This window comes from Bufo gargarizans, chromosome 2 (assembly GCF_014858855.1).
Source record: "Bufo gargarizans isolate SCDJY-AF-19 chromosome 2, ASM1485885v1, whole genome shotgun sequence".
NCBI lineage: Eukaryota > Metazoa > Chordata > Amphibia > Anura > Bufonidae > Bufo > Bufo gargarizans.
The window spans coordinates 549,411,106-549,424,227 of record NC_058081.1 but is presented as its reverse complement, the minus strand read 5'-3'; the positions used below and the strand labels follow the sequence as shown (position 1 = coordinate 549,424,227).

General features: G+C 46.0%; 1 protein-coding gene across 1 annotated transcript in view; it reads left to right on the top strand.

Annotated features, from left to right (window-relative positions):
- The window catches only part of LOC122928581 (C-Jun-amino-terminal kinase-interacting protein 4-like), a 116,434-nt gene that overhangs the window by 15,898 nt on the left and 87,414 nt on the right, over window positions 1–13,122 (top strand). Inside the window, exons 2-3 of the mRNA XM_044281562.1 lie at window positions 2,798–2,918; window positions 11,807–11,877. Of these exons, the coding sequence (XP_044137497.1) occupies window positions 2,798–2,918; window positions 11,807–11,877 (192 nt within the window). The remainder of the gene's footprint in view (window positions 1–2,797; window positions 2,919–11,806; window positions 11,878–13,122) is intronic.

The window sequence follows — 13,122 nt, the reverse complement described above, 5'->3', positions numbered from 1 at the left end:
TTGTTGTGGACAATTAAGTCAGCTTATGTGCTAGTGTTTTGTGTGAAAAGTCGCATTTATGGCATAAAGTTTCGACTTTTTGTCAAAAAGTCGCATTTATGAAAATAAAATTCAACTCGCCGTGGGGACAAGTGATGGGTGAGTATTAAAATAGGGTGCAGTTATTTGTATCTAATATAAATGGGCTAAAGTCAGTGAATTCTCATTCAACAAAAACATACGTCCCGAATCTCAGAGAAAAGTTGTAATTTACCAGTGGAAATGTTGCAAATATGCTGCAGAAGTCGCAAATATGTCTCAAAAGTCGCAAGGGCAGTCTAGCGGGGGCTGGCAGAAATGGTGCATTTCAGTTTAAAAAGAAGTTACATTTTAGTGCTATTGGTGTTATCAAGAGAAACAGGCGGATAATCAAGTTTGTGTTTAAAAAAAGTCACATTTTACAAGTGGCGTGCGCCTTTTGATATGAGGTGAAACAAATCGCCACTTTTGATTTGTAACTTTTGTATTTTTTGGCACAAATTACCCCATTATAGATGTCCTCCAAAGTATTTTTATTCTATTCAATATACAAAAATTTGGAAAAGTCTTAAATGTAGCTGAAAAATGCTCAACTATCACCTGTAATGCTTCGGATCCTTCGCCTACAGAATATCTCCAGTCTCGGATATTCCTGGGCCATTGCCAGTGATTGCCTAGTTCAGGACACCCCATAGGTTTTCAGTTGGGTGTACAACTGGAGACCATTGGGGCCATTTTGTTCATTGGAATTCCTTTTTTTTGCCCATGTTTTTGCCTCGTAGTCCTTGGAAACCTTCCATGACTGCTCTTTGGTTTCACCTGTGTTGCTCAATGCAAAAGGGATTTTTAACTCCATAACGACCAAGCAATGTACATTTATCTTGCTAAGGCATGGGCTTTAATCCTGCACCATTGTAAGTGTACGCACAGGTTGAAGACCCCTGCTCTTGGAGTTTAGCTGGTGCAGAGACAGCAGAACCTGAGGAGAAGATAGAAGAAGTTTATTACATCTTCTTTCTTCTTCTTTGCAGTTTACAAAGATTCGTCCAGTAAATGCATTTTCTATTGTATAGGCAGGGAATGCTTTAAAATAATTGAAGGACCTCTTGTCAGATTGCCAGACAGGATGTAGGGGGTAAAAAAAAGACTCGCCTGTCTCTAGACCTTCAGTTCCGGCGCTGAGCTCATTTCTCCTGCATCCCGTGTCCTAGGACTTACGATCTACATGCACATTACCACTGCCAGCCAGTCAGTGGCCTTAGCAGTGATATGTCCAGGCATGGAACATGACCACTGCCATTGCAGAGGCCATTGATCCAGAGGGACTGAAGTGAAGGAGAAGGGAGTTTGGCCCTGGAACACGATGCACTGGTGAGAGATGAGTTTTTAACATACGAACAGGGGTTCCTAGTCTAGGGGAACCTCTTTAAATAACTAGTTTCACCTGTTTCCATTTCCTTCCAGGTCCACCTTCCAGGTCCCTCTTACTTTCCTTCTACAGGTCTTCAGGACCTGATCCGATTTCCCCCACAACTCCATGTACCCATGTATGTCACTTCATGTCTGAGCATACACAGATACTATCTGTAAAGAATAAATAAAGGCAACTGGACTTACTGTAGATTTCTTGAAAACGTTTCGCTCGTTGGAAGAATGAGTGAAACATTTTCAAGAAATCTACAGTAAGTCCCAGTTGCCTTGATTTATTCTTTACAGATATACCATGACCTGGATAAATGGGAACCTTCACAGACATACACAGATACTATCCATGATTGTAAGCTCTTGCGAGTAGGACCCATAAGCCTTTTGTTTGAATTGCTTACTAGCTTGATGAGGTCGCCATACCAATCAGTCGAAAGTTGTTCAAAACCTGCAAGTTCAACCAAAACAATAGTTTAGTGAAATTCAATGAACGTTTGAGCTGAGCAATCATCTAGAAAGAAGTTGGTCGCGTTAAAAAATTTTTTGTCTGATATTGGCTACTACCCAAATTATGTCTCCATGAAAGAATGTTCTCAGAAAGATGTCATCCTTTGCCTGGTGTGATTAAACATGTATGGCCAGTTCAGATTACTGTGATGGCCAAAGTGTGTACGGCTTCATCTGTGTAAGAATCCTTCACCAGATGATCATCTGTCCAATGGTTGTTCAAAGACCAATCGACTTCTATATATTGCTTTTGGCTAGGTTTCTAAATCTTACAGTATGTAGAACTTCACTTTAACCCCCTTGCGCACCTGGAGGGAATTTTATGTCTAAGGTTCACAAAGGGTGTATTGAGCGGGGTCACAAGCTGAGTCTGCTTCATATGCAGCACATTACACCTTCCCGAAGTGACAGGGATCTGAAGTAACTCCATTGTGGACCTACTCCCTTGCCAGTAAGCTGTTCGGAGTAGCTCCTATGTGGAAAGTAGGTTCTGTGGATATCCCCTTGCTCAGGAGCATTGCTGTAGTAACCAGCTCCATCTACTACACAGTGTATAGATCTGTGTAGTCCCGGCGCCTGTTTTCGGCACCAGGGCTACTCCCAAACAGCTGGTTGACAGGGGTGCTGGTGTCAGTCCCCTGCCGATCTAATAGGCCGTCAATAGGCAAGTACTGGAAAGCCCTTTTAAGCTCATAAATGTTTATATCTAGAAATATTTTCATCTTTTTCCATGTGGACAGCGGTGACAGTTCCCTCGAGAATGAATTATCTTATGTCAGTCTTCAAGTGTTCTTTATCTACTTCACTGTTTTATGATTTCTATACTTCTGTTGGCCTTCCCTTTCAGAGATGTATGGAAATGGAAGATGGTATTGAACAGGAAAGGAAACTTTTTAAAGCCAATTTTCTAAATATGGAAGCTCAGACCAAGAACATGGAGATGAAAGCCCGAAGTTATGCAGATCAGAGTAAGTGCCCCTTCATATAGCGCTCATGTGTTAGGACTCCTTAGTACGTGTTACAGTGTAAAAATCAATATATAGTAATTATATCTTTTCACTGGTTTCACACGTTCCTTGCCTCTAATCCAGCATGAAATGTCCTGCGGCCCCAGGAAGGCTGCCACATGTATTTGCGTTGTCAGCTCCCTACTCCATCGTTTAGGGTCCATTTATACGTCCGCAAAATGGGTCCGCATCTGTTTCGCAATTTTGGACAAGTAAGGCATTTTCTATGAGAGTGCCGGCCGATGTGCGGTCCGCAAAATGCGGAATGCACATTGCCGGTGTCGGTGTCCGTGTTTTGCGGATCCGCAAAACACATATGGACGTGTGAATGGACCCTTACTACTCCTGCCATCATTGCACGTGCTGAAAGCTGCATACAGCACAGGCCAGAAGAGACCTGCACTGAGTAAGACACCAAGGCTAGGGGAGCATTCATTTTGGATGCACTAATGACTGTATTATTCCTACTAGTGGTTTACAAATCTTTAAGGGCCCATTCACACGATTTTGACGCTGCCGGGGCATTGGGATTGTACAGCAACTAGTATTGCAATCTTCTTCTGAAGCAGTGCGGTCAAAAGGCAGTCAGAAGAAGTCCCCTGAAGAGTCTGTATGGCAGACTCTGATGTGTGAGAAAGGTACATGATGTAAACTGTAGGCTAATCTTCTTATCAGTGACTGTATTTGTGAGTTATCCCCTTCCTTCTGATCCTCAGCTGTGTCATGTGACCAACAATCAGAGTTTCCAAATAACACAGCATCTTATGTGTGAACAGGAAGTCAGTATCTCTATCTATTCCAATGGGAGTCTCAATGTCAGTCTCATAGGAATGAATAGAGAAGTAACTGACCTCCTGTCCTGTGTCAGTTGGAGATCAGTGCTGGTCACATGACCCAACTGAGGCTCAGGAGGGAGGGGATAACTCACAAATACAGTCACCGTTAAGGAGATTACATTCACTACCGATTATATCATGTACCTTTCTTACTGGTCAGAGAATACAAATTTTTGTGGGAGTGCTTCTTTAAGGGCTTAATGTAAATCAGCACAACATATTACTAAAAAGTTCAGCCTCTGACTACCTTCCAGCCTCTTTCATGTCTGACTTCAAAGAAGAATTGCATTATTATATTTACCATTCCTGTCGCCTTCTGGGAGGAGGCTTGCAATCTCGAGATGCTCTTATATTGCCGTGGCAAAGGCATCCCAGCTTGCCATGGCTGTCAAAGGCTCATCCTAATGGTTGCCTACCAACTTATTACTGATGGCAATAATTTTTAGGAATACTAAGGCTAGGTTCACACATTGCAGCTGTGGCAAAAAAAAAAACCACTGCGTCTGCAACAAGTGAAGTGAACCCAGCCTTAGTATACAAAAGTAATTACTTCAAGGATCACAAGCTCACATTGGGAGGTCTTGTGGAAAAAAAAATCCAAAACATTGTTTTTCCATAAAAGTGGTTTTATTTTATGAAAGTGTATCCCTCCTGCCATGTGTATGGTATCACCGTGACCATAATGACCTTTATAATAAAGTTAGCACACTATTTTAACCACATGGTAAATGACGTAAAGAAACTGTGGAATTGCTTTTTTCCCCCATTCCTCCACCAAAAAAAATAAAAGTTAATACGTTCTGACTACCGCAAAATGATTCTTTTAAGAAAATGTCTTGTCCCTCAAAACAAGCGCTCATATGGCTGCATCGATGGAAAAGTCGGTTACATCTCTTGAACTGTGGGGACATAAAAAATTATTTTCTTTCCATGAAAAGTGCTAATATTGTGCATGAGTAGTAAATCATAAAGAGAACTATGCATTATCTCCATAATCGCACCGACCTATAGAACAAAGGTCATATGTCATTTTTACTGCACAGTAAACACCGCTAAAATTAAAGCACAAAAATATATAGTAGGATTTTTTTTGAACATTCCTTAAAAACTGTTAATAAAACTTAATCTATAAGTTTTGTGTAAAATCTTGTGGCCCTTAAAGGGCTTCTGTCACCCCACTAAACTGCGCCGTACCTGTCTTCATTCGGCGCAGGCGTACTGAGAGGCGGGCGCTCGCTCGGCCGCTCCATCCTCAATGCGCCTGTGCCGATGACGTCACATCTACACCCGGCGCAGGCGCATTGAGGATGGAGCGGCTGAGCGAGCGCCCGCCTCTCAGTGCGCCTGCGCCAATTGAAGACAGGTACGGCGCAGGCGCGAGATTTTGAATGCAAACAGGTCAATCATAATGCGGAGGGGGCGTCATTAGGATCGGAGGATGCGGCTGCTACCAGCAAGTAGCAGCCCTACTTGCTGGTAGACAGGTCATTTACATATTATAAAAGTAAGTTTTTAGCAAAATCTACTGACCCAAAATGATTAATCACATTATGTATGGATAAATCGCAGTATAGGGATTATAAGTACACAAAAAAAAAAAAACTGTTTAGTGGGGTGACAGAAACCCTTTAAAGGTTTTTTTCAGGATTACTATGGTTATTACCAGATAAGCTCAAGTTGATGTACATCTTCCCCATGCTTTTTCTTTTTCAGTTTGGACTCTTGACCCATTTTTACCATATAAACAAACCACTTTATATTGCCGGTCCATGCACGCCACTATCCTATTCCCCCGGACGAGCATGGGCCCTGCTCTACTCGCACTGCTTCTGCTGTCCTCCACTGCACTCCTAAAGTGGGTCTTGCCCTGCCGGAGTCCCGTGTTCCTTGCAGGCTTCAGCCTGCCTCCTGACGACGTAGGCCTCTCCATCCTGGTGTGCGCACACTCCCTATTTCTTCCCCAGCCTATGTCTGGTCATCCCTGGGTATTTAAGGCACTCTCCCCATCCCTGGGAGGGTGCCTGAGCAATAGGTTTTTCTATCTTGCTGGTTCCCGCAAAGGTGCTCTGTTCTGCTTATCTGCCCGTGTACTGACCTCTGCCTGATTCCTGACAGCCTATGTCTGTTCATCCCTGGGTATTTAAGGCACTCTCCCCATCCCTGGGAGGGTGCCTGAGCAATAGGTCTTTCTATCTTGCTGGTCCCCACAAAGGTGCTCTGTTCTTATCTCCCTGTGTACTGACCTCTGCCTGATTCCTGACACTGATTTTTCCACTATCTGACCTGGCCTCCCTCTTACTGATTTCTGTTTTGCCCCTTTTCTGCCTATCCTTCAGACTGTTGTACAAATTTAAACATATTCTGCTTGGTCTGACCCTGGTCTGTTACTGACTACGAGTTTTGCCTGATCCCTCTGTGCTCTGCACTGGAGTCTCTGACCAAGCTATTTTAAATACACAGGGCCTCCTCCAGGAGGTTGCAGCCTGGTGGCTCCTGTGCAGCAAAGTCCAGATCCCTGTATAAGGGTTAAAGGAAGAAAACCAGGGGACTGTAGGGATTATGCCCTTAGGATTAACCCAAAGTGAAATCTTTTGGTTGACACAGTGGTTCCACATCCATTGTCCTTAGCACATCCCACTGCACTTCCTGTTGCTGTAGCCAGCCAAACCCATGATGCACTTCTCCTTTCTCTCGATTTTCCATCAATATTTATAATTTGTTTAATGGAAAACTGGACCCTTAGACACATTCAGACCCCTAAAGCCATTTAGATCCCTTATAGGGGTTGTCTCACTTCAGCAAGTGGCATTTATTATGTAGAGAAAGTTAATACAAGGCACTTACTAATGTATTGTGATTGTCCATATTGCCTTCTTTGCTAGATTCATTTTTCCATCACATTATACACAGCACGGTTCCATGGTTATGACCACCCTGCAATCCAGCAGCAGTGGCCGTGCTTGTACAATATAGGAAAAAGTGGCGGCCCGTCTGGTCGCCGAGGCTGCATTAGCACACATAGGCTGGTGCTTTTTTCTATGGTGTACAAGCACAACCATCACTGCTGGATTGGAGGGTGGTCGTAACCATGGAAATTAGCAGTGTATAATGTGATGGAAAAATGAATCCAGCCAGCAAAGGAAGCAATATGGAGAATCACAATACATTAGTAAGTGCCTTTTAGTAACTTTTTCTACATAATGAATGCTATTTGCTGAAGTGACACAACCACTTTAAATGAATTCAGACTGCAGACCCCTAAAATTATTTTTGGCCCCAGTTTAGAACACCTATATTATCTTAGACCCATTCCAGGTCTCTAGCACTCCGGGGTCCCTCCAAGTTCCAGACAACACCACACACCAGGGCCGTTTCTAGGGGCGGGCGGGACGGGCGGGACGGGCGGGACGGGCGGCGTCAGAAGCAGGGGGCGCCCGTTGAAGTAAAAAAAAAAAAATAAAAAAAAAATTGGTTATGTAGGTAAAGGTTGCCGCCGGCCGGCCGGCCGCCCCTCATGCTGAGCCTCCTGAGCGGCCGGCTCAGTGCTTCGCAGCCTGCCTGCGCTGCAGACTGCTGAGTTGTTAATGTAGAGTGGCCGAGCTCTGTTCGGTCAGGCCCGGGGTACAGGAGTAGAGATGAGCGAACTTCTGTTTTAAGTTCGGCGTCTAAAGTTCGGGGGCGGGTTAGCGGAGAATCCCGATCTGGAACCGGATATGGATTCCGACTTCCGTTGTGGTCCGTGGTAGCGGAATCAATAATCGGCCATTATTGATTCCGCTACCACGGACCACAACGGAAGTCGGAATCCATATCCGGTTCCAGATCGGGATTCTCCGCTAACCCGCCCCCGAACTTTAGACGCCGAACTTAAAACAGAAGTTCGCTCATCTCTATACAGGAGCATTTGTTTCCTGTACCCGGCCGGACTGAAAGGAAGTGCACACTAAGTGAGCACTTCCTGTCAGCCGGGTACAGGAAACAAAAGCTCCTGTACCGCGGAGCGAACAGAGCTCGGCCACGCTACATTAGAGGTGACATTGACAAGGGGGAGGAAATGTGAGTGACGGGGGGGGGGGGGAGTAGAATGAGAGTGACAAGGTGGGGGGGGAGTAGAATGAGAGTGACAAGGGGGTGGGGGGTGTAGATAGAATGAGAGTGACAAGGGGGTGGGGGGTGTAGATAGAATGAGAGTGACAAGGGGGGTGGGGGGAGTAGAAAGAGAGTGACAAGGGGGGAGAGAAGAGAGTGACGAGGGGGGGGGAGAGAGTGACAAGGGAGGGGAGAAGGGAAGGGGGGGAGAAGAGAGTGACAAGGGGGGGGGAGAAGAGAGTGACAAGGGGGGGGGGAGAAGAGAGTGACAAGGGGGGGGGGAGAAGAGAGTGACAAGGGGGGGGGGAGAAGAGAGTGACAAGGGGGGGGGAGAAGAGAGTGACAAGGGGGGGGAGAAGAGAGTGACAAGGGAGGGGGGAGAAGAGAGTGACAAGGGAGGGGGGAGAAGAGAGTGACAAGGGAGGGGGGAGAAGAGAGTGACAAGGGAGGGGGGAGAAGAGAGTGACAAGGGAGGGGGGAGAAGAGAGTGACAAGGGAGGGGGGAGAAGAGAGTGACAAGGGAGGGGGGGAGAAGAGAGTGACAAGGGAGGGGGGGAGAAGAGAGTGACAAGGGAGGGGGGGAGAAGAGAGTGACAAGGGAGGGGGGGAGAAGAGAGTGACAAGGGAGGGGGGGAGAAGAGAGTGACAAGGGAGGGGGGGAGAAGAGAGTGACAAGGGAGGGGGGGAGAAGAGAGTGACAAGGGAGGGGGGGAGAAGAGAGTGACAAGGGAGTCCGCAGAGCCAGACCAAGAGCCAGACTGCAGCCAGAGACCAGATCATCTAATTGTCCTGGTGGTAAGTAGACAATGCAATATGTGTATTATTTAATTGTTTAGTTATTAATACTACATTTTGCGGACCGCACATTGCCGGCACTAAGAGAATATGCCTATTCTTGTCCGTTATTGGGGACAAGAATAGGACATGTACTATTTTTTTTCAGGATCGGAATTGCGGATCCGGGTCCGCAATTCCGGATCTGATAAGGGGGGGGGGGGCCGTAAATTTTTATCTTGCCTAGGGAGGCAAAAATCCTTGCACCGGCCCTGGTCAGAAGGGGGGCGCCCTCTTGTCGTTTCTCGGCCGTGCGCCCTGGCTCCCTCCCTCTGACATCTCTTCTGACCTGCGCCCGAGTGCCGAGTCCTCTCACTCTTCAGACAGTGCGGGCGGCACTTACTGACGTCACGCGCCTGATCCTCCCACTAGGTGGCGCAGGCGCGTGACATACAGTGAGTGAGTGAGCGCCGCACTGCCAGCCTGTTACCGCCCGCCCTGAGCCCCTGAGCAGTGCTGATGCCTGCTGTGAGGCGAGTGATGGTCTGGGGGGGCATTAATTACAATGAGGGGGGGCATTAATTACAATGGGGGGGGGCATTAATTACAATGGGGGGGCATTAATTACAATGGGGGGGGAATTAATTACAATGGGGGGAATTAATTACAATGGGGGGGCCACTGTGGGAGACATGAAAATGGGGGCCACTGTCACTGTGGGGGACATTAAGTTTAATAAGGATCACTATGGACATTATTTAGAATGGAGGCTGCTGTGGATGTCATTACTCATTATAACTGTATAATGTCTGATAGGCCTAGTCCTGAGCTGAGTTATATTACCCTGCCCATGCCCTGTATAATAATGTACCCATCCCTGATACCCCTTAGTTATATTACCCCGCTGGAGTAATATAACTAACGGGTATCAGGGTACATTATTAGACAGGGCAGGGTAATATAACTCAGGACTAGGCCTATCAGACATTATACAGTTATAATGACATCCACAGCAGCCTCCATTCTAAATAATGTCCATAGTGATCCTTATTAAAAATAATGTCCCCCCACAGGCAGGCAGTGCGGGCGACGGCGCTCACTCACTGTACCTCACGCACTGCCTGCCTGTCTGTTACCGCCCGCCCGGAGCAGTGCTGAGAAAGAAGCCTGCTGTGAGTGAGAGCCTGAGTCTATGGGACAGTGGGTCACTGTGACCGTCCGTGCAAGCATAGTGTGCAAGCACGACCACCACTGATGGATTGCAGGGTGGACTGTAACCATGGAAACAAGCAGTGTATAATGCAATGGAAAAATGAATCCGGCCAGCAGAGGAAGCAATTTGGATAACGGCAATACATTGGTAAGTGGCTTGTATTAACTTCCTCTACATGATAAATGCCACTTGCTGACGGGACAAAGCCCCTTTAAGGATGGACTTGTAGAGTACACGTGCTACCATGGTGAACATACAGAACAAACCATACACTACATTCAGACATTCTGCATAGTATTACTGCTCTACTTACTGTACGTTAACTTTTGAGGCATTTTTAACATTGGATGGGTCTATTTGCCGGTGTCAAGGTGGCCTTGTTGGATGGAAGCCTACACTTCAGACTTGCCTCTCCCCTTGGCCTATATAATGAATCCAGGGCAGTGTAGGATTCTGCTCTATTGTGCTGTAACTGAAGGCGTTGGCCCGGTGTGTATATTGCTGCACGTCCTGGGAACAGCTCATGAAGGCAGCTAGTGATTCATTGCTATGAAACCATCAGGGTCAATATGTTTGATTCTTGTTTGTTAGCATTCTCTCTCATCGGCAGCCCAGGGCGGCCACCCCAAAATGGAGGGTCATGTGATCCGCCAAATCCCTCAGACTCCTCCGTTGTCTTAACACTGCAGATGAACAGGAACTGTGCCTTTAGCAAGTGGTACCAGCTAGCCGCTGCTGGGGTGCATCCATACAAACCACATGGAATATTGTGCAGAATTTTGGGCATAAGAAGGATATAACAGAACTGAAGCGGGTGCAGAGGAGGGCAACCAAAGTAATTAAGGGAATGGGTGCAGTACCTAGACAGGTTGTCAAACTGTGCTATCCGCATCCATGTGGCCGTACCGCAAATCATAGAACATGTCTTATCCTTGTCTGTTTTTCAGCAAGAATAGCCAGTTCTAGTACAAAAACGCGGCACGCTTACAGCCGGTATCCATATTTTGCGGATCTGCGGTTTGCTGGGCGCAAAATCAATACGGTCATGTGCATTAGGCCTTATTCTAGGCCAGACTGGGGGTTTGAAAATAATTTCCCCCCTTCCCCCCAATATGAGGCTAGTTTCATACTAACGTTAGTAGAAAGCAGCCTGCCGGAGATGTCCGGATCCGGCGCTGCCTGTGTCCAGCCGATTCTCTGCATATTTGCTGGGTTGCGCCCAGGTCCCTACCGGTCCCTAAAATAGTTAATGCAGAGAGATTCGGCAGGCTGTTCCCTGCCAAATCGAATAGTGCTAGTATACACTAGCCTATAGCCTGTATTACACTGCCAGATCTTTTGGCAGATAATTGCAAACGAGCATTCACCTGAATGCTCGTCAGCGATCATCTGGCAGTGTAATACTGCCGCCGATTGCCTGATGAACAAGCAAATGCTGTATTGTCGGGCAATTCAAGTCTTTTGACAGATCAAACGATGATCGTTTGATTATTGTTATTAGACACCATGATCTGCCGCCGGCAAACCCCTATACAGCACGGGGATGAGCGATGGCATTAGCGATCATTCCTCCCCATGCTGCAGAGGAGATCGCTGCATGTAATAGCAGGAGTCTCCTCCGCTGATTGCCGAGAGGGGACGCTTCCCTCCTGACAATCGCCTGCCACCTTGGGAGTGTAATACAGCCTTTAGGCAACTGCTTGAGAGGTTGTTGCCTTACTTCTAGAACAACCCTGTAACATACGCTGCTCTGTAGGTTTGGCAGAAGAAATGTGGTAGTCAGGTGGGGTCAGGTAAACAGTTTTAGGGCAAATTTATTCTTAATTAACTATGTATTTGAAGAACCCACTGTAGTTTGTACCTAAGGTTATTGTCTTGTATTGTTTGCGCAAAGTACTTATAAAATTTTATTCTTTTTTTATATCATTTTTTTATAGTTGTTGGATTGGAGGAGCAAAAGGCACTCCTGAATAAGGAACTCGCCTCTCTTACACAACTCCATGCCAAGGTAACAGATTTTTTTTGTTATTTCTGAAAAATATAGTTTTACATTAGGAAAACTATTAGCGTGTCATCACCCATGAAACCCCTAATCTGCCGCCATAGCACTGTACCGGATGTAATACCTTAATAAAGATGTCAAAGGAAAAAATAATAAATAAAAATAATACAATTGTAATGTATGCTACCTGTAAATAGTCATAAGGGCAGTCACGCTTTCAGAAGTAGTCAAGACTCCCCCCCCCCCCCCAGTTTTCCAATGTGTATTTGCCACAGATTCCAATTAGCACGGAAAAAAGTGCCACGTGGACATAGTGTCAGAGAACTTACTGTATTACCATACAACACTATGGCATGCTGACCGGTTTTCTTTAAAGGGGGTTTTCTCATCTCAGATGTGTGGCACATCCACAGGATACTCCATAAATGTCCGAGAGATGCAGGTCCCACCTCTGTGAGCCACACCTGTCTCGAGAATGGGGCCCTGTCTTGCATCCGCTGTGACTGGAGAAGTGGCTGCGCATCCGCAGCTCTCTCCATTCACTTCGATGGTGGTTTCGAAAATGTTCAAGCAGGCATGTTTAATCATGGAAGCCGCCTAGTTGAATCGGTGCATTAGGAATGAAAACTGTAGGCTCATTTGGAGCAAGGGCGAGCTGGCTCATTACTATTGTATCTGTGCTCGTATATAGCATGCCCTAAAATCTGTGTACGGTTTTGCTCCAGCCTATAACAGATTGTTGGTTTGGAATTTGGGCTGAAGATTGGCGTAGATTCAGGTCAGAGAGTGGGAAGGCTGCCAGCCTGATTATTTCTTTATTCTGAGTAACTTGACAAAAAAATCAGGAATGGCTAATCTATATATAATATATATGCTGAATTTATATTTTACAGACAAATTATCACAAGTATACAGAATGCCCAATTTTTTTATTTTTTTTTTAAAACCCCTTTCCCCACTTTTTATGGACTGTCCAGAATTTACTGACTGTGGTTGGCAACGCAGAACAAGTGGAGAGAGGGGAAAGCATCCAAGTCTTCAGGGACTACAGATCAGGCAGGCTAAACTTTATCTGTGGATAGATGTGGGGGAAAAGCACAGTTGGATGTGGATAGGGTACAGAGTACAGACAGGGGCAGAACCCACATACAGACTGCAAGGGAAGAGAGAGGGAATAACACACTCAACAGCATCATTGTTTGTGAGCAAAAGGGAAAGGAGATCTGTCAGGGGCTGCAGAAGAGATAATCA